This window comes from Oncorhynchus mykiss, chromosome 8, assembly GCF_057628025.1.
Source record: "Oncorhynchus mykiss isolate SJ-2025 chromosome 8, ASM5762802v1, whole genome shotgun sequence".
Classification (NCBI taxonomy): Eukaryota; Metazoa; Chordata; class Actinopteri; order Salmoniformes; family Salmonidae; genus Oncorhynchus; species Oncorhynchus mykiss.
This window is the reverse complement of record NC_143029.1, coordinates 66,887,454-66,913,430: the sequence shown is the minus strand read 5'-3', so window position 1 is coordinate 66,913,430 and position 25,977 is coordinate 66,887,454. Positions and strand designations below refer to the sequence as shown.

At 42.8% G+C, this 25,977-nt stretch overlaps 1 protein-coding gene across 1 annotated transcript; it reads left to right on the top strand.

Moving 5' to 3' along the window:
* The first annotated feature begins 3,896 nt into the window (after positions 1-3,896).
* On the top strand, positions 3,897-9,466 carry cahz (carbonic anhydrase). The gene is given in 7 exon segments (NM_001124221.1): positions 3,897-3,985; positions 4,331-4,528; positions 5,122-5,240; positions 5,344-5,436; positions 5,537-5,599; positions 5,733-5,888; positions 8,445-9,466. Coding segments are annotated over 7 exon segments (783 nt in total). The 5' UTR covers positions 3,897-3,951; the 3' UTR covers positions 8,565-9,466.
* The last annotated feature ends 16,511 nt before the right edge of the window (positions 9,467-25,977 follow it).

The window sequence follows — 25,977 nt, the reverse complement described above, 5'->3', positions numbered from 1 at the left end:
AGATTACCTGGCCTCCACAATCACCCGACCTCAACCCAATTGAGATGGTTTGGGATGAGTTGGACTGCAGAGTGAAGGAAAAGCAGCCAACAAGTGCTTAGTATATGTGGGAACTCCTTCAAGACTGTTGGAAAAGCATTTCTGTTGAAGCTAGTTGAGAGAATGCCAAGAGTGTGCAAAGCTGTCATCAAGGTTCCTGCATGATTATGTGTTATTTCATAGTTTTGATGTCTTCACTATTATTCTACAATGTAGAAAATAGTAAAAATAAAGAAAAACCCTTGAATGAGTAGGTGTGTCCAAACTTTTGACTGGAACTGTATTTTTTTGGATCGTTGTAAAGAAACTTAAAACATGAGAGGGAAAGCGTTCCACTTAGCTGTCTGTGAAGGTCAAACTATTCATCTTTTGTTAGACTGCTGATGCCAGTTCTTGCAAGTCAGAGCTATCAGAGTAGGAATCAAATATATTTTGGGGAAAACCGCTCACTTCTTGCAGCGCTACACATTTTGCCATGGGTCAGAGAGCAAAATATTCTGTTTTATTAAAGCTAGTTTCCTTTAATTCTAAACATGTTGCCATGGCTTATGACACATTCACATACTATCTAATGATAATACCTTTATATTGGTTTGGGGATCCCTAAAGCTCACCATCCCACCCCACCGTGCCTCCTGCTCCATTTTCCATACGCAGGCTTACTCTTCCATCTGAAACTGTGGACAAAAACACACATCTGGCATGAAAAGAGGCTAATTCACACCCCGGTCAGAGCTGACATTCTTCCTGAGCGATTTTGTTCCTCAGATTAGGTGCATAAAGAAGCATGCAGTAGCTGAATGGATGAAATGAAGATAAATATGTATTTGATATCCTTAAAATGTAATCATGCTCATTCAGTGTAAGTAAAATCGTAACATCAAATGGCTGCATGAAAAATGGAAAGAGAAGTAGGCTATACTCACTACTGAATATTGTATTTGCAGTTATAGGTGCACTCACTCTGCAATGCCATTTTATGCCATTTTATTTTCATTCCATTCTACCTTAACTAGGTTTTGTTTACTATGTTATCTTTACAGTCTATGGGCACCTGCATAGTAAGATCTTTGTCCCAGTCATCTGAAAATCACATTTATTTTATTTTAGTTATCTGATTGATGCTACCCCATCCTCTCTCCCACTATAAAGCCAATAAAGCATTGTCATTTGACCCCTTGCTAATAGTTGTGAATAGTTCCCTAAATCAATGTGGAGTATATCATTCGAAATTAAGCCATTCTTTCTGTGGCCATAATGAGTTCTCTTCTTTTCACTGAGACTTTGTCTAATAGTACTGAGTAGCTTCAGGCCACTTACTCAACTGGAGGGCTGAAGTGTGTGGAGGTCATATCAATACAAGTACAACTAATTACAGAGGAGTGTCTCTCTTGTATATTAATGTATTCATTCAGCCTTTGACTACTGCTGCCTTTCTTAGGACGGAAGGTTAGGCCTTATGCAGGCCTTTTGTTTATTTGTCTGAAGAAGATGAGTCGCAGTATGATTTGCACAAATATGACTTAACGATGTACATGATACTGACTGTACAGTTAAAAATATCTACAATTGCTGAACCTTCTACTCCTCTGTGCCACACTCCAACAGAAGTGTCTGTATGATGTGCCCTTTGCAGTGAAAAAGTGTGGCAAAAAAACAGTTAAAGAATACTGAAGCATAATTAAAATAGTATGTTCTTAAAATATACATTCTACATCCTCCTTCCAAGATGTTCTGTACTGTGTGAATCATGGATCATCTCATCCAGCCTTTGCAAATCAAAATGCACAAAGGGATGTGTGGGCATTGAGTATGTGTGCCAGTGATGAAAAACGATATAAATGTTGAGAAGCAACTGTCAAATATGGGGATCCAATCAGGGCTTACATAAAATGTTGAGAAGCAACTGTCAAATATGGGGATCCAATCAGGGCTTACATAAAATGTTGAGAAGCAACTGTCAAATATGGGGATCCAATCAGGGCTTACTTAAAACACATCAATGTGTTTATAAATAAAGAACTGGCTGGGCAGATGTATGATTGTGTCAAAATATGATGAAAATGCTAATTTAAGTAAATTGGTTATTATTAAAATTATATGCAATGTTTTATTTACTTTCTGATTGAGTTTTTCTGGTATAGAAATGACACGGAGAGGTACATCTCCAATCTATATGCTTACTGCACAACTGGTAAAATCCCAAACATTATCCCATATAGCCTATTCATGACTATTTAATTTACCCGCACCATCTTGTTAAAGTTTGGGAGGAATTATCTGAATCAAGAATCAATACCCACCAACTGCCACATGGTGTAGTCATTTGTAAGAAAATGGTATTGGAAAGCAAATGTCTGTGTTAGCTTCCTTCATTGTACCAGTAGATGGAAGCAAATGTCTGTGTTAGCTTTCTTCATTGTAGCAGTAGATGGAAGCAAATGTCTGTGTTAGCTTCCTTCATTGTACCAGTAGATGGAAGCAAATGTCTGTGTTAGCTTTCTTCATTGTAGCAGTAGATGGAAGCAAATGTCTGTGTTAGCTTCCTTCATTGTACCAGTAGATGGAAGCAAATGTCTGTGTTAGCTTCCTTCATTGTAGCAGTAGATGGAAGCAAATGTCTGTGTTAGCTTTCTTCATTGTACCAGTAGATGGAAGCAAATGTCTGTGTTAGCTTCCTTCATTGTACCAGTAGATGGAAGCAAATGTCTGTGTTAGCTTTCTTCATTGTACCAGTAGATGGAAGCAAATGTCTGTGTTAGCTTTCTTCATTGTACCAGTAGATGGAAGCAAATGCACATAGCATTTTCTTGGACTTGTAGCAGTTTGCTTTATGCCATTATCCACATCCATTAATTAATTAAATATCCAAACCTTGAAAAATAGAATTCTAAGGAATATTTTGTATTACCAAAAACTATGCATCACATTAGCAACAAAATGTAATCCATAATTCATCAGCACATGTTTGATTTAAATCCACTCATTCCAAACCACATCTCTTATTAGCCTAAAGTGACCAATAAACTGGTCGGTGCATAATAAAACGCTTTTCATATTTATTCATGCAATCTGTGCAAATCTAGTCAGCTGTACTACCCTGCTGGTGACTAACAGCACAGTGCAGTCTATTGTCGTGGCCCCTTTAAAATTATGCACTCGAGAGGAAGGGGCGATTGCGTTTAAAATATTAGGTTTTTTCGCTGACGCAGGCTGCAAAGTGACATGGGCAGTTCAAGGAAAAATATAGCCTACAATGCATCACGTTTTGATTTGCATCCTTGCTTTCCTTCTTGTCCATTCTGTTCCTAGAACGAAACACAGTTTCCATTTGCACATCTCACATGCTATACAGTAGCCTACTTCTACTACGGACGCAGGCTACGTTGGAAGAACCCAAGGTCAGTGAATCTGGCATGCCTTGCTCTCAGAAGAAAAAAACATATATTTCGGGATGTCACTATAAAACGTTAAAGGATACCATGGTGAAGAAACCGTACATAACATGTGTGTAATGTTAGTCTACGAACGCCAAATCTTCTGGCAAGACTATATTGTCTGGAATGCACACGTCTTGAGTGTGAGCTCTCAGCAGGGTCTGCTTCATTCTCACCACCGGATAGAAGGTCGACCGATAGAGCGATGCGCTCCACAGTGAATGGGACCATATGAACATGGAGGTGTGACTCGGATCGTCTATTGATGGGTGCTTGAACACCTCCTGCTGTGATGACTGGACTGCGCTAAAACCAAGAGGCCAAACCCACCCACTTGATGTAGGCCTACTGTCAGGAGGGGAAGTCTATATAAACCCTCGCAATTGTTATTTCAAGGTTAGCACAAACTGGATCCTTGTATCTTGGTTTTACAATTGAAAGGGATTATATTGCATAGGAACACAAGTCAATAATCATGTCTCACAGCTGGGGATATGGACCATCTGATGGTGAGGCATTCTAGAATCTATTCTACATTGTCATCTGATGCTGACTCCAGTTTTGGAACTGCTAGTTGAAACTGTAAATTTCAACAGTTGCATGATTTTGTTGCATGAATAACTCAGTACATTTCTTATCGGAACTAAATAACTTCTGTAAATAAGTGTTAATATTTTCTGATATGCTACTGTTAATGAATGCATAATTAGCCCTACATTATTAGGTTATTATCATACATTTATACATGTATCTGTGAGAACACAGATATCACCGGACTGTTTAGAATAGAGTGAATATGATACATTTGTGTTTTTGTTCTGTTTGACTCTGTCCCATGTTTTTTTCCATCATAGGACCTGAGAAGTGGTGTGATGGCTTTCCTGTTGCTAATGGACCCAGGCAGTCTCCTATTGATATTATTCCTGGTCAAACCTCCTATGATTCTACCTTGAAGCCCCTCAAACTGAAATATGACCCATCCAACTCCACAGACATTCTGAACAATGGCCATTCCTTCCAAGTTGGCTTTGTGGATGATGTTGACAGTTCAAGTAAGCCTTTGAATTCATATATAATGATATACAGCTAATATGTCAATACATTATCATCTCCATTTCTCACATAGGTTATGAGGTGAGCATTTAGTAAAGGGAGGAGTGAAATAGAAAGGGGAAGCGGCAACAAGAGAACGAGTGCTGCGGCAAACTGGTTACATGTTAACTTCAGTGGCTTTACATGGTAACTTCAGTGGCTTTGCTTAAAACAAATATCAAACACAGTGGTGAATTCATTTCCTTGATGCATTGTCTTTGTCCATTGTGCACATAGGCTGCTGTACAGTAGATAACATTGATGATAGGTGACGTTAGAGCAGGCTGGTAGGTGTTCATTCTCAAGGTTTTAGTATCGTTGGGCTGAAGTACGCTAGTTGTCAGGTCGTTGTCTTTTGTTGTGGTGCTGGGAGCAAGCGCATCAATCTGCAGACTACATTGTTAAAAATGAATGTTTCCTACCCTACCCTATCATTGCGTGATGGCAGTAATCATGTCATTTGACTGCATTTGGACACACACAGATGCTCATAAACGTAGTTCATTTTGAAAAGCAACATTAAAAGTTTGTGTGTGCGTGTTCCTATCCACAGCACTGACCGGAGGCCCCATCACTGGCATATACAGGCTAAAGCAGTTCCACTTCCACTGGGGCGCCAGTGACGACAGGGGCTCTGAGCACACCGTCAATGGAATCAAGTTCCCCTGTGAGGTAGGCAGTCCTAGACCTAGATTATACAACAGGACAAGCCGTATGGATTCAGATCAGAATTTTCATTGGCTACCTGAGCTAAACCTGACTTTGTTTTTTCAAGCTCCATCTGGTGCACTGGAACACCAAGTACCCTAGCTTTGGTGAGGCCGCTAGTGAACCCGATGGACTCGCTGTGGTTGGAGTGTTTCTGAAGGTGCAGATTGTTCATACACTGTTTATTTGTTTCCCTCTAAGTGCATTCTGAAAGTAGCCTGATTCCCTTGGATGGCTGTGTGAATTCTTGTTTCTTATAGATTGGTGCTGCAAACCCCAGACTGCAGAAGGTTCTCGATGCTCTGGGGGCCATCAAATCAAAGGTGAAATCAAATTGATCTTAAATGGTATTTAGATTTAGAAATCTTGCCTCGAATGACTAGAATTGGTTGGGAATGTTGAAGTAAGACTTTGTTTATTCATTGTGTATTCAATCACAATTTGTACATTCTTTAGGGAAAGCAAACTACATTTTCCAACTTTGATGCCAAAACTCTGTTGCCTTGCTCACTGGACTACTGGACATATGATGGCTCCCTGACCACTCCCCCTCTGCTGGAGAGTGTCACCTGGATCGTCCTGAAGGAACCGATCAGTGTCAGCCCTACCCAGGTACAATCATTTTATACAGCATCCTCATAACAAGGAAATGTGTTCTCCTTTCACTAATCAGCTTCATCAGGCCCAGTTAATTGAAAGAGGTCAGTTTGAGGTCAGACGTCATAGGACATCTTTTAGAAAATAATCAAATGTTTTATGAAGCTAGAAGTACTTTATGTGCGGGTACTAAAAATAAAATGCTTTCTTGGCAGTAGAATACAGTAGAAAGGACTTGTTTGTGTGTACAGTAGGTTTCTGCTTTCCATCTTGTCTTGGTGAGCATTGCTACAAAGTTTGTGTTTATCAAGCAAGTACCAACCACGTTTTTTAGTAGAAGTTTCAGCCATTCACTCAAAACAGGGAGGGTCAAGACTGTTGCCTGTCACTTTAGATTACATTATCTGAGTGGCCCATAACGCTTATTTAGTAACTCCTGCTAGTATCATATTTGGGAAGCTTGTCTCTTCCAACGAAAGCAGCCTACACCCACATTAACCTCTTTTGGATCCGCCCCTTTTTTTCAATTTTTCACCTAAAATTACATACCCAAATCTAACTGCCTGTAGCTCAGGACCTGAAGCAAGGATATGCATAATCTTGATACCATTTGAAAGGAAACACTTTGCAGTTTGTGGTAATGTGAAATTAATGTAGGAGAATATGACACGTTAGATCTGGTAAAAGATAATACAAAGAAAAAAACATTTTTTTTGCCATCATCTTTGAAATGCAAGAGAAAGGCTATAATGTATTATTCCAGCCCAGGCGCAATTTAGATTTTGCAGTGTATGTGCAACGTTTTAGACTGATCCAATTAACCATTGCATTTCTGTTCAAAACTTTGTATCAAGACTGCCCAAATGTGCCTAATTAGTTTATTAATAACTTTTCAAGTTCATAACTGTGCACTCTCCTCAAGCAATAGCATGGCATTCTTTCACTGTAATAGCGACTGTAAATTGGACAGTGCAGTTAGATTAACAAGAATTTAAGATATCTGTTAATACCAGATATGTCTATGTCCTGGGAAATTTTCTTGTTACTTAAGTATAGGTCATGGACTAAATACGTTTTTATTTCTCTATGTTGTCTCAGAAGTTTCTGTGACTGTCTGTAAATAATTCACACAGAAAATGATTTGTCCTACCATAAAATAACAACCAAACGTACACAAACTACAGTACATAGCTATTGTAAGCTACTGTACACAGCTGACACATCCCCTTATTATTGATTTTCCATGCTGAGCCTTTGGGGATATCAAATCCCCGAGTCCAATTTCACCAGCCAGCGTTTAAATGGGACCCCAAGGATGCTTGTTTATTGAAAGCTGCAGTCGAAGGCACTGTCCCCTATATGTCATGATGAAAATAAAGTGTAAATTTAGGGAGGGCTACCTCCAGCCATATGCATTGTTAAGATAAGTTAAGCAGTAGTGCAAGGCAGCAATAAAGTGGGTGGAGAGAGTTTACTGTTCTGACTGAGAACTGATGCAATGTTGTGTTGGAAAAGCCTTTCACCTACATGCAGTAGGACCCATGTCTAAATCTGTGAGTGTTAGCAACCTCAGAAAGCCTTTGTAGTTGTTCTTTGCAGATTGTGAGATTATAGAATGAAGGAAATGAATGCACTTTCAGAAGTGTTTCAGTTCTCACGGTAAATGAGAACTAAGTTGAACAGTGTGTCAATTGATACTGTTGCTCTAAACCTATTTTGAACTTTGGAAATGAGACTGTACAGAGTCTTGAATGTCTAAAGATCACTGAAATGATGGAGCCGGTCATGCATATTAATAGTAAATTAAAGAAGACATTTTTCATGCTTATAGCAACATTCATTTACACTCTCTATGCTTGCTTATGGCTGACCATCGATGTTGATGGGGAGCCATTGCTCCCAATTGTGGGTATTGTGGGGGGTTGTTCTTATGCCATTGCATGTGGCTGTGCAGGACAATGCGAGACCCACATGGTTTACAACGAGGCTCAGGTGAATTACTGACCAGAGAGGTATGCACCCGCTACACGCCGGTGTTGTTGCACACACTATTACATTCTCCTCTCTCTGATTGTGTCCTGTACTCTCTACATTAATTCAAAATACATTTAAAACTTCACTCTACATTATGATCAGTTAGACCTCTATATTAACGTTGGTACTAAATGGGTATTGTTTCAGGGATAACAGTTCACATCCTGCTCATTGAGTGATCTAAATATGGGATGTAAATACTGGAACACAGTAGGTCACAGACACTCCTTTAACATGAGCCACAGACCACAGTTGCACCGAGACACTATGATTCTAACCATTCTATTGTTGGTCTCTCTCTCTCTCTATCTCTCTCTCTCTCTCTCTCTTTCTCTCTCTCTTTTTCTCTCTCGCTTTATCTCTTTCTCTTTATCTCTCTCTCTCTCTCTTTATCTCTCTCACTTTATCTCTTTATCTCTCTCTCTCTTTCTCTCTCTCTTTCTCTCTCTAACTCTCTCTCTAACCCTCTCTCTCTCTCTCTCTCTTTCTCTCTCTCTCTCTCTCTCTCTCTCTCTCTCTCTCTCTCTCTCCTGACAGATGGGTAAATTCCGCAGCTTAATGTTCAGTGGTGATGGAGAGGCACCTTGCTGCATGCAGGACAACTACCGGCCCCCTCAGCCTCTCAAGGGACGCAAGGTCCGCCGGTCCTTCAAGTAAACAGCTATGCATCACGCCATCCCCCATCCCACCATTGCCGATCCCCAACCTTTCCCCTAGATTATATATATATTGTGTGCCATTTTATATGCATTGCGATCAGAATCTGCAGATTGTTAACCCTATAGACAATACAATCAGTAATCAGAAAACAGAAAGGAAACCTAAACCTAAACCAATGCAGTTTAATAACAAGAGCCAGTGTAGATGAGATTATTGTGCCGATATGGATGGACAGCACTTTATACGCCTGGCCTGCCTGCCCCTCCTGTAATCCCTGACGATAAACCTCAGGATCACCCCAGATTAACGTCATTTAGCTGCCTGTCACTGCAATAACAGACGACTGACTCAGTCAGTCAGCCAGTCAGAGATAGAGGCCTTTTATAGTATAATACTACTGGGCTTCTACTCTCAATAAGCACAAGGAGAGATGGAATCTTGAATTACATGCCTTCAATTTTTGGATTGTGTCTCTAAATCGTCATCAGTGTTTTTACTTTAGATTACAGGTCAATACTGAAAAGAAGAGATCCAATTCAAGTGATTATTTTTTTAACGACTCATGACTTACTACCTACCCCAGTGCATTAACATTGTGTCTTAAAATCATGAGAGTGAAAGAAGATGTTGTGTGAGATGTCATATCATCCAAGTCCATCCATTGAAAGAAATCACTGACTGAGGGACTAGAGTAATGTGTGTTTTAGTTTTTTTTAAATAAATGTTATATTGAAAAATGTAATCTTGAAGTATGTTTTAAATGTTTTTGGAAATACCTGGAATGATTTTTAAGCCTTGCGTATAATTAATGTTAAAATGGGAATGGAAGGTTTGTGTGATTCGTTCATGTCAAATTTGATGGATGGGAATTTGATCAGTGAAATAAATGGCATAACTGTACCTACATGTGCATCCTGTGTTTATTTGCAATATTTTAGATATATTGAAGGACCACACTACAGAAATGTAAGCTGTGTGGGATCAGCCTTATCCAGATATGGAGACAGAGACCCCACTGTTGATGGTCAGACATCGCTATTTTAAGTACAGATAGAAGGCCTCTTTTACAGTCGTGTGCCCTTAACATGGGACTGTTTACCTTTGGTTCATCAATCAAGTTGTGTGGTACAAACAACATTCACTTCAAAATAAATGCCTTTATGTCAATAAGAGACCTATATAATTAAAACAATGTTGACTATTTCCTCTGTTCTTTTGTATTTTACGTCAATACTGTCCGAGTGAGGGTTATAGTCAAACTCAAATTCGAAGGAAAGAAAAAAGGAAAAGAAGTAAACACTTCTTTGTCTGCCACTGCCGCAGCGATGACAGAAGAGTTGGATGCCAGTTCACATCTCATTACTGCTTTGAGTCATGGCTGATTGCTTGTTGTCTATGTTCATGCTTATGTAAGCCGTTCTGTGTTTGTGGGTGCCTTTGCCAGGCAGGCACCCTTTGTCAGTGAATTTCTCTGGATCATTATAGGTACAGTCAGCTCATTGCCCCATCCATGCTCTGATGGAAGATGCAAAAGCCCACTAAGATTGTGGAGCTCTGGTAATACCATTTCTGTAAATCATTTTTGAGACCATGTTTCAGGTTGGTAATTCAATATCAGTTAATAATTACAGTACCAGTCAAAAGTTTGGACACACCTACTCATTCAAGAGTTTTTCTTTATTTGTACTATTTTCTGCATTGTAGAATAATAGTGAAGACATCATAACTATGAAATTACACATATGGAATCGTGTAGTAACCAAAAAAAGTGTTAAACAAATAAAAAATATATTTTATATTTGAGATTCTTCAAAGTAGCCACCCTTTGCCCTGATGACAGCTTTGCACACTCTTGACATTCTCTCAACTAGCTTCATGAGGTAGTCATCTAGAATGCATGTCAATTAACAGGTTGCCTTGTTAAAAGTTAATTTGCGAAATGTCTTTCCTTCTTAATGCATTTGAGCCAATCAATTGTGTTGTGTCAAGGTAGGGTTGGTATACAGAAGATAACCAATTTGGTAAAAGATCAAGTCCATATTATGGCAAGAACAGCTCAAATTAGCAAAGAGAAATTACAGTCCATCATTACTTTAAGACATGAAGGTCAGTCAATACAAAAAATGAAGAACTTTGAAACTAGCTCTCATGAGGACCGCCACAGGAAAGGAAGACCCAGAGTTACCTCTGCTGCAGAGGATAAGCTCATTAGAGTTAACTGCAAGTAAACTTGCAGCCCAAATATGGGAATGGAAGGAATAGAGGAGAGAGAGTAAATGGAATCATTGAGAGCATGTACAGAGAGAATAAAGCGTAGAGAATATATTTGAAATAAAGAGATATAAGAGTGTCAGACAGTATGGATAAAATGAGAAAGTTGGGTAAGTGTGAATGCAGAACCTAAAATAGGAATTGGCAGATAAAAAGAGATTTCAAGGTTTTCAAATCAAACATTATTTGTCACTTGCGCCGAATACAACAAGTGTAGACCTTACCGTGAAGCCCTTAAAAAACGTCTTATGGCTGGGTGGCAGTATTGAGTAGCTTGGATGAATAAGGTGCCCAGAGTAAACTGCCTGCTACTCAGGCCCAGTTGCTAATATATGCATATTATTAGTAGATTTGGATATAGTCTTTAGAACCTTGCTTGAGGCTTCTACCGTAAAGGAGGGGGGAATGAGAGCTGATTGAGTCAGGTGTCTGGCAGAGTGCCATGAGCTCAATCAGGTGTGCTTCCGTGAGAGGTAGCTACGTTCCATTGCATTTCTAAAGACAAAAGGAGTTTTCCGGTTGAAACATTATTGAAGATTTATGTTAAAAACATCCTAAAGATTGATTCTATACATCGTTTAACATGTTTCTACGAACTGTAATGGAATTGTTTGACTTTTCGTCAGACCTGCGCGTCGTGAATTTGGATTTGTGAACTCAAGGCGCGAACAAAAAGGAGGTATTTGGACATAAATGATGGACTTTTCGAACAAAACAAACATTTATTGAGGAACTGGGATTCCTGGGAGTGCATTCTGATGAAGATCATCAAAAGTAAGTGAATATTTATAAAGCTATTTATGACTTTTACTGACTCCACAACATGGCAGTTATCTGTATTGCTTGTTTTTGTGTCTGCGCGCCGTACTCAGAAAAAGTATGGTGTGCTTTTTCGGTAAAGCTTTTTTGAAATCCGATACAGCGGTTGCATTAAGGAGAAGTTTATCTAAAGTTCCATGCATAACACTTGTATTTTTATCAACATTTATGATGAGTATTTCTGTAAATTGATGTGGCTCTCTGCAAAATCACCAAAATTACTGAACGTAATGCGCCTGTCACTACCTCTGCCGAAGTCAAAGCCTCTCCTTGTTCGGGCGGTGCTCGGCGGTCGACGTCACCGGTCTTCTAGCCATCATTGATCAATTTTTCATTTTCCATTGGTTTTGTCTTGTCTTCCTACACACCTGGTTTCAATCCCATTCATTACCTGTTGTTCATTTAACCCTCTGTTTCCCCTCTTGTCTTTGTCAGAGATCGTTTGTTTTTCAGTGTTCTGGTGTTTTTTTATTGGTGTGCGACGGGTCCTCGTACGCACTTTGTTTATTGTTACATTTAGTGTTTGGAGTATGTTTAGTTTATTTCTTATTAAATACTCCATTACATTCAGTTTGATTCTCCTGCACCTGACTTCCCTGCCACCTATTCACATGACTCTGACAGCGCCAATGTAAACTGAGATTTTTAGATAGAAATATGAACTTTATCGAACAAAACATACATGTATTGTGTAACATGAAGTCCTATGAGTGTCATCTGATGAAGATCATCAAAGGTTAGTGAGTAATTTTATCTCTATTTCTGCTTTTTGTGACTCCTCTCTTTGGCTGGAAAAATGGCTGTGTTTTTCTGTGACTAGGTACTGACCTAACATAATCGTTTGGTGTACTTTCGTCGTAAAGCCTTTTTGAAATCGGTCACTGTGGTGGGATTAATAGTTTACCTACTGCCTGGTGCAAGTGAACTGAGCAGTCGAGCAAGTTGAGCCTCCTGTAAGGTTTTACAATTAAATTGTAAAGAATTCCAGTGAGCGTAAAACTGATATTTTACACCCCCATTGTTTATGTGTAAGACAGACAATTCATAGCATTTATGGCAGCCTGGTAAGTTGAGTCTGCTCTGTGGTTTCCCCATTAGGCAGGGGATTTTTTAAACTAAAAACATCCAAACTGCAAAGAATTCCAGTAGGCTAACATAAGAGCTACACTGGGCCATTGCAAAAGCAGTAGATTTTTAGCATGTGGTATTTTAGCTCACCCTATCACTTTCCTAACTTTAACCTAATTATCCTCATCTATTTTGTTAATTCTCCTAACCAGCTACGTAAAATCACTATTGCCCGTAACTGTACTGTCCAAAAATGATGCAGAAAAATTTATCCATGCTTTTGTCACTTCTAGGTTAGACTACTGCAATGCTCTACCTTCCGGCTACCCGGATAAAGCACTAAATAAACTTCAGTTAGTGCTAAATACGGCTGCTAGAATCCTGACTAGAACCAACAAATTTGATCATATTACTCCAGTGCTAGCCTCCCTACACTGGCTTCCTGTCAAGGCAAGGGCTGATTTCAAGGTTTTACTGCTAACCTACAAAGCACTACATGGGCTTGCTCTATCTCTCTGATTTGGTCCTGCCGTACATACCTACACGTACGCAACGGTCACAAGACGCAGGCCTCCTAATTGTCCCTAGAATTTCTAAGCAAACACCTGGAGGCAGGGCTTTCTCCTATAGAGCTCCATTTTTATGGAATGGTCTGCCTACCCATGTAAGAGACGCAAACTCGGTCTCAACCTTTAAGTCTTTACTGAAGACTCATCATTTCAGTGGGTCATATGATTGAGTGTAGTCTGGCCCAGGAGTGGGAAGGTGAACGGAAAGGCTCTGGAGCAACGAACCGCCCTTGCTGTCTCTGCCTGGCCGGTTCCCCTCTTTCCACTGGGATTCTCTGCCTCTAACCCTATTACAGGGGCTGAGTCACTGGCTTACTAGGGCTCTTTCATACCGTCCCTACGAGGGGTGCGTCACTTGAGTGGCTTGAGTCACTGTTGTGATCTTCCTGTCTGGGTTGGCGCCCCCTCTTGGGTTGTGCCGTGGCGAAGATCTTTGTGGGCTATACTCGGCCTTGTCTCAGGATGGTAAGTTGGTGGTTGAAGATATCCCTCTAGTGGTGTGGGGGCTGTGCTTTGGCAAAGTGGGTGGGGTTATATCCTTCCTGTTTGGCCCTGTCCGGGGGTGTCCTCGGATGGGGCCACAGTGTCTCCTGACCCCTCCTGTCTCAGCCTCCAGTATTTATGCTGCAGTAGTTTACATGTCGGGGGGCTAGGGTCAGTTTGTTATATCTGGAGTACTTCTCCTGTCCTATTCTGTGTCCTGTGTGAATTTAAGTGTGCTCTCTCTAATTCTCTCTTTCTCTCTTTATTTCTCTCTCTCGGAGGACCTGAGCCCTAGGACCATGCCTCAGGACTACCTGACATGATGACTCCTTGCTGTCCCCAGTCCACCTGGCCGTGCTGCTGCTCCAGTTTCAACTGTTCTGCCTTATTATTGGACTATGCTGGTCATTTATGAACATTTGAACATCTTGGCCATGTTCTGTTATAATCTCCACCCGGCACAGCCAGAAGAGGACTGGCCACCCCACATAGCCTGGTTCCTCTCTAGGTTTCTTCCTAGGTTTTGGCCTTTCTAGGGAGTTTTTCCTAGCCACCGTGCTTCTACACCTGCATTGCTTGCTGTTTGGGGTTTTAGGCTGGGTTTCTGTACAGCACTTTGAGATATCAGCTGATGTACAAAGGGCTATATAAATCAATTTGATTTGATTTGATTTGATTTTGATTACTCCATCTAACCAAAACCCTGCAGCACGCCGATGAGAACGACATAGGCTACTAATTTTGCGCAAGCTAACGAATCATGAGGCAAGACAAGTCAGTCAAAAAAAAACAGTACTTTGACTATCTTTTTAATGTTTTTGTGACAATAAAATCTCATTTAAAAAAACATCCCTGCTGAAAAGTGCTGAGGCAAATGCCTGCTCGCCGTACGTTTGCTGGCGGCCCTGGTCCAGATGTCTACTACACAAATTGGTTACAGAAATATTGCCGCTGCAGCCTGTTTCACCAGTCATCAGTGACCATATGTGGGATAAGTCAGAACACATTGACAATATATTACAGGTTTTCCTGTCTTAAGCTTCTACGCTTATTCAAGCTTCACCAATGTGCTGAGCTTGGAATAAAAAGAATCCTTGGAGAAATGTTACAATATTGTGTGTCCTTTGGATGAAGGTCATCAACTTTGAAGGGAAGTAAAATGCAGCTCTAAAGGGGCCATATAAATTCCGTATTTAGAAAATAAACAAATGCAGGACCTTACTGTTTTGTGTATGGCTTACTCTCTTATTTAGAGGTCACAGTCACTGTCTTGAGCATAGCCTCCTAAAGCCACGTACTGCATGTAACTCTTTCAACCAACAAGTATTTTTGTGTATGAGATGCATTAAAAAGTGACAACTCATGACTCAATATTCTAAGTTTAAGTTCATTGCTATTTCCTGACTACCTGAGGACATGCATACCTCCATTCCCATGCAGAGTCAACAAGTGTACATTTTTGAAAAATGCAATACATAGTGAAGATGGCATCTCTCCTCCCCTGACCCTTTAGACCTGACCCCAGTCTGCCTGCCTGTCAGTCTATCAGGTCTGGCTGGGTCAGAGGGTGGGGTCTCCTCTCTACTCTAATCTCCTCCCTGCCATGGTGTAAAGAGAGGGAGGTTCTCAGAACATTATTACAGAGAAGCCAGTGTTCTCAGCTGACAGGGGAGAGGGAGCATGGGGAGAGGGAGCATGGGAAGAGGGAGCATGGCTAGTGAGACTAGTACTCTACCAAACTCTACCAAACTCTACCAAACTCTACCAAATGCAACTGGTTTGAATATCTTTTTAACAAAATGAACAAGCTCTGATTTCATGTCAAAATGTTAGATTATCAGAAGTCACGACACTGAAACAGGCACATAGTTAGCCCATTGGAATGGAACTTTCATGCATGCCCCTGAGAGAGGTGTGTTTGAAAAGCTAACAAACATCACTTCACACCTGGTCTTGTACTCAAAATGAGCTTCTAATGAACCACAACAGTTGTCTTTTTTACCAATAAACATACCAAATCAACAACATAGACAACAAGCAAAAGACTGTGTTTTAGCTAATTAGCTTCCGTGGGGTTTGAAACTTAATTGTTTTTAACCGAAATCCCTCTGTGCCTGGACACAGGGGAGGGTTTGGTGATGTGTATTCTACTTCTTGTTGTGTAATGCATGTGCAAGCGTCATCATTACATTATCCTACACAACAGCACACATTATTGTAGCACCGTCCAATAACATCATAAGGTATTATCCTAATAATACAAATTCTGCATTATCTTCAAGATGATAGGGACCTTTTGGAATAGCAAACCATTTGGAGTTTTGGTGGGGAGCTGAGAGAGTTCCCTTGCTCTACAGTATGTGAATTATAGTCTCTCTCTCTTTAGAGTTGGCAGGGTGCTCAGGAAGAATTCCCTTTGGATGGCCCAGAAGGAGAGGATCCCTCATTAGAAGAACACTGTGGTTGTGTGAGCCTTTGTCAGACAATAAAAGGAGCATTGATGGGGCCTCTGTCATTCTGTCTGTCTGCCCTGCTCTCCAGGCCTGGCTGGCACTGGGATGCCCTGAGAGTGTCACTGTGAATCAACACACTTGACCACATTCAGCATGATGGATGGATGGATGGACAAGAGAGACCCCCGAGCAAGTCAGACGAAAAATGCCCTCCATAACCCCTCCCCGCTGTGCTCTCGCTCTTTCTCTCTCTCTCTCTCTCTCTCTCTCTCTCTCTCTCTCTCTCTCGTCCCCTCTCTTTCTCTCTCTCCCCCCCCCCTCTCTCTCTATCAATCACACACTTTCACCAACATGGCTCAGTGAAGATGGTAGCCATGGCAACTGCAGGTTCATATTTCACCATGAGTCGAAGAAGTGGGAAAAAACTTTTTCACAGGACCTGCAATAACAGGATTATTGTTCCACTGTAAACAACAGATTTGTGGTGTAGCTTGCAGGTATAGCTGCAATGTAATTTAGAAACTTAACACTGGTTTTGTAACCTACTTTTACAGACATGTCTATCCAATATCTAGTTATAATCAACCATTCATCCTTATCAAGATCCCCAGTTGTGGACTAGTAATCACCCATTCCTCTCCTCATCATATTCCTGTGTTTCTCACCAATTCTTAGTGACTTCATACATCTTTTTGAATGCGTATGTTCATTTCTACCCATTCTATCTTCATTCTAGGATACATGACAGGCGTTCTCCAGAGGCATGGTTGTGACCTGATTTACAGGTGACCAATTTAAAGACATAACTTAATGGCTATACAGTACCACAGTTAGCTGGGACTATAGTAGGTCTGCTAGATAATAGTGCTATAATTTTTTTACAGCATCAGATCTCAGTTAAGGCAAGTAAATGTATTCTAATATGATCATCATTCACAGACCCATTGGACCTGGTTGCCAAGTAAACATACTGGGTAACGAAGACTTGAAGAGTACAGTTAGTCACAAACAGTCTGTGGTTTTTGCATGTGTTTTTTAAAACTTTTTTTTTTTTACAACTGACTGACTGTTTACCTTGGATCCCAGTTGTCTCTTGCAGCTGTATTATACATTCGGTATTCTGTGCATGGCGGAACAGATGATCAATTCACAGAAAATGAATATGATCTACTTTAAACTTGATGAAGTGCTTTTTTTGTTCTTTTCAACCATTTCCCAGTTCCTACTATACAGTCCTTTAAACCATTATCCTCTTGTGATTTCACAGGAAATTGGATTGTTGTGCTGCAATCTCACAGTGCCTATGAATGTGACACTGGTGGCAGAGGCTGCAGTGTGCAGCTGATGAGGGGGTGTGGTAAGGGTTTGATAGGGGTCACGGTCCACACATGTGTTCCTGGTTGGGCTGCTCACCAGATCACCAGACACGAATAGTACTCTGGGCCTCTGCAGCTGGAGACTTCCTGTGATTTACTGCCTCTGGCCAGTGGTCACCCATAATGTTCCTTTCTATAGAACTCAATCGGCTTCAACATTCTACTCTATTCTGTCATCTTCGCATGATGTTATTCCTACTATCAACAACCTTGACAGAGTATAAACATTACGTGTTCCCACTATAAAAGCCTACGGGGCCAGTTCCAACATGCACCATAAACCATATTAATCCTAGTTGTTCATGCAGATATTAATTGTGAAATTAATTAGGCTAGTTGAGTTGAACCCTACAACCTTGGGGAAATCATCACCTGCTCTGAGTGCTTTTGAAGGTGATGACATTAGCAGGTAACAACAATAAATCAGCCAATGTTAATACAAGAGGTCGATCCACTCACATGGTTGCGAAGACGACATACGCTACTGTAGACGGGCAGAAATGTGAAAAGAGTGGTACTGGGTTGGATTGATCAGATACCGTGAATTACTGTGAAGTAATCTTTCTTATCTTTCACATCAAGGGATCCATCCATGCAGAAAAAGATGAAGAAGAAGCGTATCTGGTAATAGTTCTGATTTATCAACATAATAAGGCCTCAATTGGAGGCCATTATGTAACATGGGGCTGACACTTAGAAGCCAAGTCATTTCTGTGTGATCGTACTGTAATTGCCCCATGTTCTGGGAAATGTATTCCCTTGGCTGTCCAGAGATGATATACTCCAGCTAAAACAATGTTCAGACATATTCTACCTCTCAATGACCTTTCAGTGACCTTACTGTTGTTCCAGACTGGCAGTTGATGGTTTATAATTTATCTCAACTGTGTCCCCCTAGACCCAGTAGTGTGATCTGTAACTTTTACGATGTCGGAAATATAAACTGTTATGAAAGCATTGCACTGACTGTAAGCACCTCCTCACCAAGGGAGCTAAAATACGTTACAGTACAGTGAAAACAGGGGAAGATCATCCGTCATTGAGAGAGGTCAGCTTTCCTATAGGAGTAGCTGTAATTTGGAATATACTGTAAGGGTGTTGTATCTAAAGTAGATGTGTTTTAGGGGTTCTCACGATGAAATTCATCTATAGCCCAAAAGGTAATAGAGATTAATAGCATATTCTACATATTACATAACCACGCAGTCGCTAAGAGGAAGTTAATGCATTTCATTAACTAAAATAGCTTCCTAACAAAGAGGAATTTGTCAAACAATAATTTTTCTAGGACTGTCTGGGAGTGGTCTTGAGTGGGAGGGGAAAACTGAAAACAAGCTGTTGTTGGCAGAGGAACCGTCTTTCTTATTGGTCTATTAACTAATTTACCGCCTGATCATGTAACCAAGCAGGCCAAAACTCCATCCCACCACAACAGACTGAAATGTTGGTCTTTCCTCTTTTACATTAAAGGGCATTAACATAATTTTCTGAGGACGTCGGGAGATGACGTGGAAACCAGCCACTAGGGACGTAACCATCTGCCTCTGATTCAAAAGGTTGCAATTTCGAAACGAGCGATATTAAGTTGTTATTTTGATTTTTGTTTTAAGCTTATCCCAAACCTTAACCCTTCAGAGTTACTGTGCACAGTCTGCCTCTGATTCCAAAGGCTGCAAGTTCAAATCAAGCGATAGAAAGTACCAAACCTTAACCCTTACCTTAACCATTCGGAGTTAATGCCTAACCTTAACGTTATTGTTACGGTGCGTGAATGAGGACCCAAAAGCGAATCAACTTAAACAGAGCTTCTTTAATTACCAAACATAGGTAGGCTCAGATGGACCAGTAGATTCCGACAGGCCAGGAGAAGGTTACAGCAAACATGACGACAGTCTGGTTCAGGCATGAATGACACAAACAAACAAGAATCCGACAAGGACAGGAGCAGAAACAGAGAGAGATATTGGGACCTAATCAGAGGGAAAAAAGGGAACAGGTGGGGAACGGGGTGAATGGGTAGTTAGAGGAGACAAGGGACAGCTGGGGGAAAGCGGGGGAGAAAAGGTAACCTAACACGACCAGCAGAGGGAGACAGGGTGAAGGGAAAGGACAGAGACAAGACAACATGACAGTACATGACAGTACCCCCCCACTCACCGAGCGCCTCCTGGCGCACTCGAGGAGGAAACCTGGCGGCAACGGAGGAAATCATCAATCAGCGCACGGTCCAGCACGTCCCGAGAGGGAACCCAACTCCTCTCCTCAGGACCGTACCCCTCCCAGTCAACTAGGTACTGATGACCACGGCCCCGAGGACGCATGTCCAAGATTTTACGGACCCTGTAGATAGGTGCGCCCTCGACAAGGATGGGGGGGGGGGGGGGAAGACGAGCGGGGGCGCGAAGAACGGGCTTAACACAGGAGACATGGAAGACCGGGTGGACGCGACGAAGATATCGCGGAAGAAGAAGTCGCACTGCGACAGGATTAATGACCTGAGAGATACGGAATGGACCAATGAACCGCGGGGTCAACTTGCGAGAAGCCGTCTTAAGGGGAAGGTTCTGAGTGGAGAGCCAAACTCTCTGACCGCGACAATATCTAGGGCTCTTAGTTCTACGCTTATTAGCAGCTCTCACAGTCTGCGCCCTATAACGGCAAAGTGCAGACCTGACCCTCTTCCAGGTGCGCTCGCAACGTTGGACAAAAGCCTGAGCGGAGGGGACGCTGGACTCGGCGAACTGAGATGAGAACAACGGAGGCTGGTACCCGAGGCTACTCTGAAAAGGAGATAGCCCGGTCGCAGACGAAGGAAGCGAGTTGTGGGCGTATTCTGCCCAGGGGAGCTGTTCTGACCAAGACGCAGGGTTGCGAAAAGAAAGACTGCGTAAGATGCGACCAATAGTCTGATTGGCCCGTTCTGCTTGACCGTTAGACTGGGGGTGAAAGCCGGAAGAGAGACTGACGGAAGCCCCAATCAAACGGCAAAACTCCCTCCAAAATTGAGACGTGAATTGCGGACCTCTGTCCGAAACGACGTCTGACGGAAGGCCATGAATTCTGAAAACATTCTCGATGATGATTTGTGCCGTCTCTTTAGCAGAAGGAAGCTTAGCAAGGGGAATGAAATGAGCCGCCTTAGAGAACCTATCGACAACCGTAAGAATAACAGTCTTCCCCGCTGACGAAGGCAGTCCGGTGACAAAATCTAAGGCGATGTGAGACCACGGTCGAGAGGGAATAGGAAGCGGCCTGAGACGGCCGGCAGGAGGAGAGTTACCGGACTTAGTCTGCGCGCAGACCGAACAAGCAGCCACGAAACGACGCGTGTCATGCTCCCGGGTGGGCCACCAGAAACGCTGGCGAATGGAAGCAAGCGTACCCCGAACGCCAGGGTGGCCGGCTAACTTGGCAGAGTGAGCCCACTGAAGAACGGCCAGACGAGTAGGAACGGGAACGAAAAGAAGGTTCCTAGGACAAGCGCGCGGCGACGGAGTTTGAGTGAGTGCTTGCTTTACCTGCCTCTCAATTCCCCAGACAGTCAACCCGACAACACGCCCCTCAGGGAGAATCCCCTCGGGGTCAGTGGAGGCTACTGAAGAACTGAAGAGACGAGACAAAGCATCAGGCTTGGTGTTCTTAGAGCCCGGACGATAAGAAATCACGAACTCGAAACGAGCGAAAAACAGCGCCCAACGCGCCTGACGCGCATTAAGTCGTTTGGCAGAACGGATGTACTCAAGGTTCCTATGGTCAGTCCAAACGACAAAAGGAACGGTCGCCCCCTCCAACCACTGTCGCCATTCGCCTAGGGCTAACCGGATGGCGAGCAGTTCGCGGTTACCCACATCATAGTTACGTTCCGACGGCGACAGGCGATGAGAAAAATACGCGCATGGGTGGACCTTGTCGTCAGAGAGGGAGCGCTGAGAAAGGATGGCTCCCACTCCCACCTCTGACGCGTCAACCTCGACAACGAACTGTCTAGAGACGTCAGGTGTAACAAGGATAGGAGCGGATGTAAAACGATTCTTGAGGAGATCAAAAGCTCCCTGGGCGGAAACGGACCACTTAAAGCACGTCTTGACAGAAGTAAGGGCTGTGAGAGGAGCTGCCACCTGACCGAAATTACGGATGAAACGACGATAGAAGTTCGCGAAGCCGAGAAAGCGCTGCAGCTCGACGCGTGACTTAGGGACGGGCCAATCAATGACAGCTTGGACCTTAGCGGGATCCATCTTAATGCCTTCAGCGGAAATAACAGAACCGAGAAATGTGACGGAGGAGGCATGAAAAGTGCACTTCTCAGCCTTCACAAAAAGACAATTCTCTAAAAGGCGCTGGAGGACACGTCGAACGTGCTGAACATGAATCTGGAGTGACGGTGAAAAAATCAGGATATCGTCAAGGTAAACGAAAACAAAGATGTTCAGCATGTCTCTCAGGACATCATTGACTAATGCCTGAAAGACAGCTGGAGCGTTAGCGAGGCCGAAAGGAAGAACCCGGTATTCAAAGTGCCCTAACGGAGTGTTAAACGCCGTCTTCCACTCGTCCCCCTCCCTGATGCGCACGAGATGGTAAGCGTTACGAAGGTCCAACTTAGTGAAAAACCTGGCTCCCTGCAGGATCTCGAAGGCTGAAGACATAAGAGGAAGCGGATAACGATTCTTCACTGTTATGTCATTCAGCCCTCGATAATCTATGCAGGGGCGCAGAGACCCGTCCTTCTTCTTGACAAAAAAAAACCCCGCTCCGGCGGGAGAGGAGGAGGGGACTATGGTACCGGCGTCAAGAGCTACAGACAAATAATCTTCGAGAGCCTTACGTTCGGGAGCCGACAGAGAGTATAGTCTACCCCGGGGGGGGGGTGGTTCCCGGAAGGAGATCAATACTACAATCATACGACCGGTGTGGAGGAAGAGAGGTGGCCCTGGACCGACTGAACACCGTGCGCAGATCGTGATATTCCTCCGGCACCCCTGTCAAATCACCAGGCTCCTCCTGTGAAGAAGAGACAGAGGAAACAGGAGGGATAGCAGACATTAAACATTTCACATGACAAGAGACGTTCCAGGAGAGGATAGAATTACTAGACCAATTAATGGAAGGATTATGACAAACTAGCCAGGGATGGCCCAAAACAACAGGTGTAAAAGGTGAACGAAAAATTAAAAAAGAAATGGTTTCACTATGATTACCAGAAACAGTGAGGGTTAAAGGTAGCGTCTCACGCTGAATCCTGGGGAGAGGACTACCATCCAGGGCGAACAAGGCCGTGGGCTCCTTTAACTGTCTGAGAGGAATGTCATGTTCCCGAGCCCAGGTCTCGTCCATAAAACAGCCCTCCGCCCCAGAGTCTATTAAGGCACTGCAGGAAGCTGACGAACCGGTCCAGCGTAGATGGACCGACAAGGTAGTGCAGGATCTTGAAGGAGAGACAGGAGTAGTAGCGCTCACCAGTAGCCCTCCGCTTACTGACGAGCTCTGGCCTTTTACTGGACATGAAGTGACAAAATGACCAGCGGAACCGCAATAGAGACAGAGGCGGTTGGTGATTCTCCGTTCCCTCTCCTCAGTCGAGATGCGGATACCTCCCAGCTGCATGGGCTCAGCACCCGAGCCGGCAGAGGAAGATGGTAGTGATGCGGAGAGGGAGGCGACGGAGAGCGCGAGCTCCTTTCCACGAGCTCGGTGACGAAGATCAACCCGTCGCTCAATGCGAATAGCGAGTTCAATCAAGGAATCCACGCTGGAAGGAACCTCCCGGGAGAGAATCTCATCCTTTACCTCTGCGCGGAAACCCTCCAGAAGACGAGCGAGCAAGGCCGGCTCGTTCCAGCCACTGGAGACAGCAAGAGTGCGAAACTCAATAGAGTAGTCTGTTATGGATCGATTGCCTTGACATAGGGAAGACAGGGCCCTGGAAGCCTCCTCCCCAAAAACAGATCGATCAAAAACCCGTATCATCTCCTCCTTAAAGTCTTGATACTGGTTAGTACACTCAGCCCTTGCCTCCCAGATTGCCGTGCCCCACTCACGAGCCCGTCCAATAAGGAGAGATATGACGTAGGCGACACGAGCAGTGCTCCTGGAGTAAGTGTTGGGCTGGAGAGAAAACACAATATCACACTGGGTGAGGAACGAGCGGCATTCAGTGGGCTCCCCAGAGTAACACGGCGGGTTATTGATTCTGGGCTCCGGAGATTCGAAAGCCCTGGAAGTGGCCGGTGGATCGAGGCGGAGATGGTGAACCTGTTCTGTGAGGTTGGAGACTTGGGTGGCCAGGGTCTCAACGGCATGTCGAGCAGCAGACAATTCCTGCTTGTGTCTGCCTAGCATCGCTCCCTGGATCTCGACGGCTGAGTGGAGAGGATCCGAAGTCGCTGGGTCCATTCTTGGTCGGATTCTTCTGTTACGGTGCGTGAATGAGGACCCAAAAGCGAATCAACTTAAACAGAGCTTCTTTAATTACCAAACATAGGTAGGCTCAGATGGACCGGCAGATTCCGACAGGACAGGACAAGGTTACAGCAAACATGACGACAGTCTGGTTCAGGCATGAATGACACAAACAAACAAGAATCCGACAAGGACAGGAGCAGAAACAGAGAGAGATATTGGGACCTAATCAGAGGGAAAAAAGGGAACAGGTGGGGAACGGGGTGAATGGGTAGTTAGAGGAGACAAGGGACAGCTGGGGGAAAGCGGGGGAGAAAAGGTAACCTAACACGACCAGCAGAGGGAGACAGGGTGAAGGGAAAGGACAGAGACAAGACAACATGACAGTACATGACAGTTATACACTTTGAAATTTGACATTTTCAACAACTTCGAAATGTGATGTTTGAGATATATATATATATATATATATATATATATATATATATATATATATATATGAACGTCTAATTCTGACGTGAGTCTGTGAGAGCTAGCTGCATTTTCACAATTTCACAGTATTATTCCATAGTGTGGAAATGTATATAAAACACAGCAAAATCATGTCTTTGACTGCACTGGGCCTTTAAAGAGGTCAGTTCTAGGTCTCAAGAGTATTATGTATTTTACTATCAGAAATTGAGTTAACAAAGGAGAGAAAAGTTCCCTAAAATGGCTTATCCTGTGTTCAAAGGTTTTACTTTTTCAAGATTAGTCGGGCATTTTACTTAACTTTGAATGTAAAAGATAGAGTCAATCTGATATGTACTCTAAGAAAATGCATTCATGTCCTATTTATTCCATAATATCTCTTCTTGCCAAGTGGCACAATAACTTTAAGAGATACGCCAAATATATACTTATTGTTTCATTATGACGGGGCGGCAGGGTAGCCTAGTGGTTAGAGCGTTTGACTAGTTCAAATCCCCGAGCTGACAAGGTACACATCTGTCATTCTGCCCCTGAACAGGCAGTTAACCCACTGTTCCTAGGCTGTCATTGAAAATAAGAATTTGTTCTTAACTGACTTGCCTAGTTAATGACACCACCGCTCATGCCCCATGGGTGGCAACCCTGGATATGGGAGTGGGTTAACATTAGTATGTGAATTCAAGATAACGTTGAGACATCCTTGTTACATAAACTGATCCCATAGACAAGGCAACAAAGGGCCGGCCAGCAGACTGCGAGTTCAGGATACAGGGGCTACGTGTGGACGTGTAAGGTTTCCCTCAGTCAGACAGACCACCACACACTCCCCACCCACTTCCCCCATGTTGGGTGTGTTATCCTGCAGTGGCCATGCAGACAACTGTAGCCCTGTGGCACACTATCTATCGATCAAACATTATGGACTTGGGCCTTCGCTGTCTTTCTTTTCCTTTCCCTCCTCTCTCTTTCATTTATCCCTCTCTTGCTCACACCGATACATGTCATCAATGAGACATGCGCACCCGTCTGGTACACAGAGCATCCATTTTTAAGAGGTATCAACGTACATATGCACTACCTTTCAAAAGTTTGGGGTCACTTAGAAATGTCCTTGTTTTTGAAAGAAAAGCACAATTTTGAGTCCATTAAAATAACATCAAATCGATCAGAAATAAATTATTAATAAATAAATAATAATAATAATAAATAAAGTGTAGACATTGTTAATGTTGTAAATGACTATTGTAGCTGGAAAATGCATATTTTTTTAATGGAATATCTACATACAGTGGGGCAAAAAAGTATTTAGTCAGCCACCAATTGTGCAAGTTCTCCCACTTAAAAAGATGAGAGAGCCCTGTAATTTTCATCATAGGTACAATTCAACTATGACAGACAAAATGAGAAAAAAAAAATCCAGAAAATCACATTGTAGGATTTTTAATGAATTTATCTGCAAATTATGGTGGAAAATAAGTATTTGGTCAATAACAAAAGT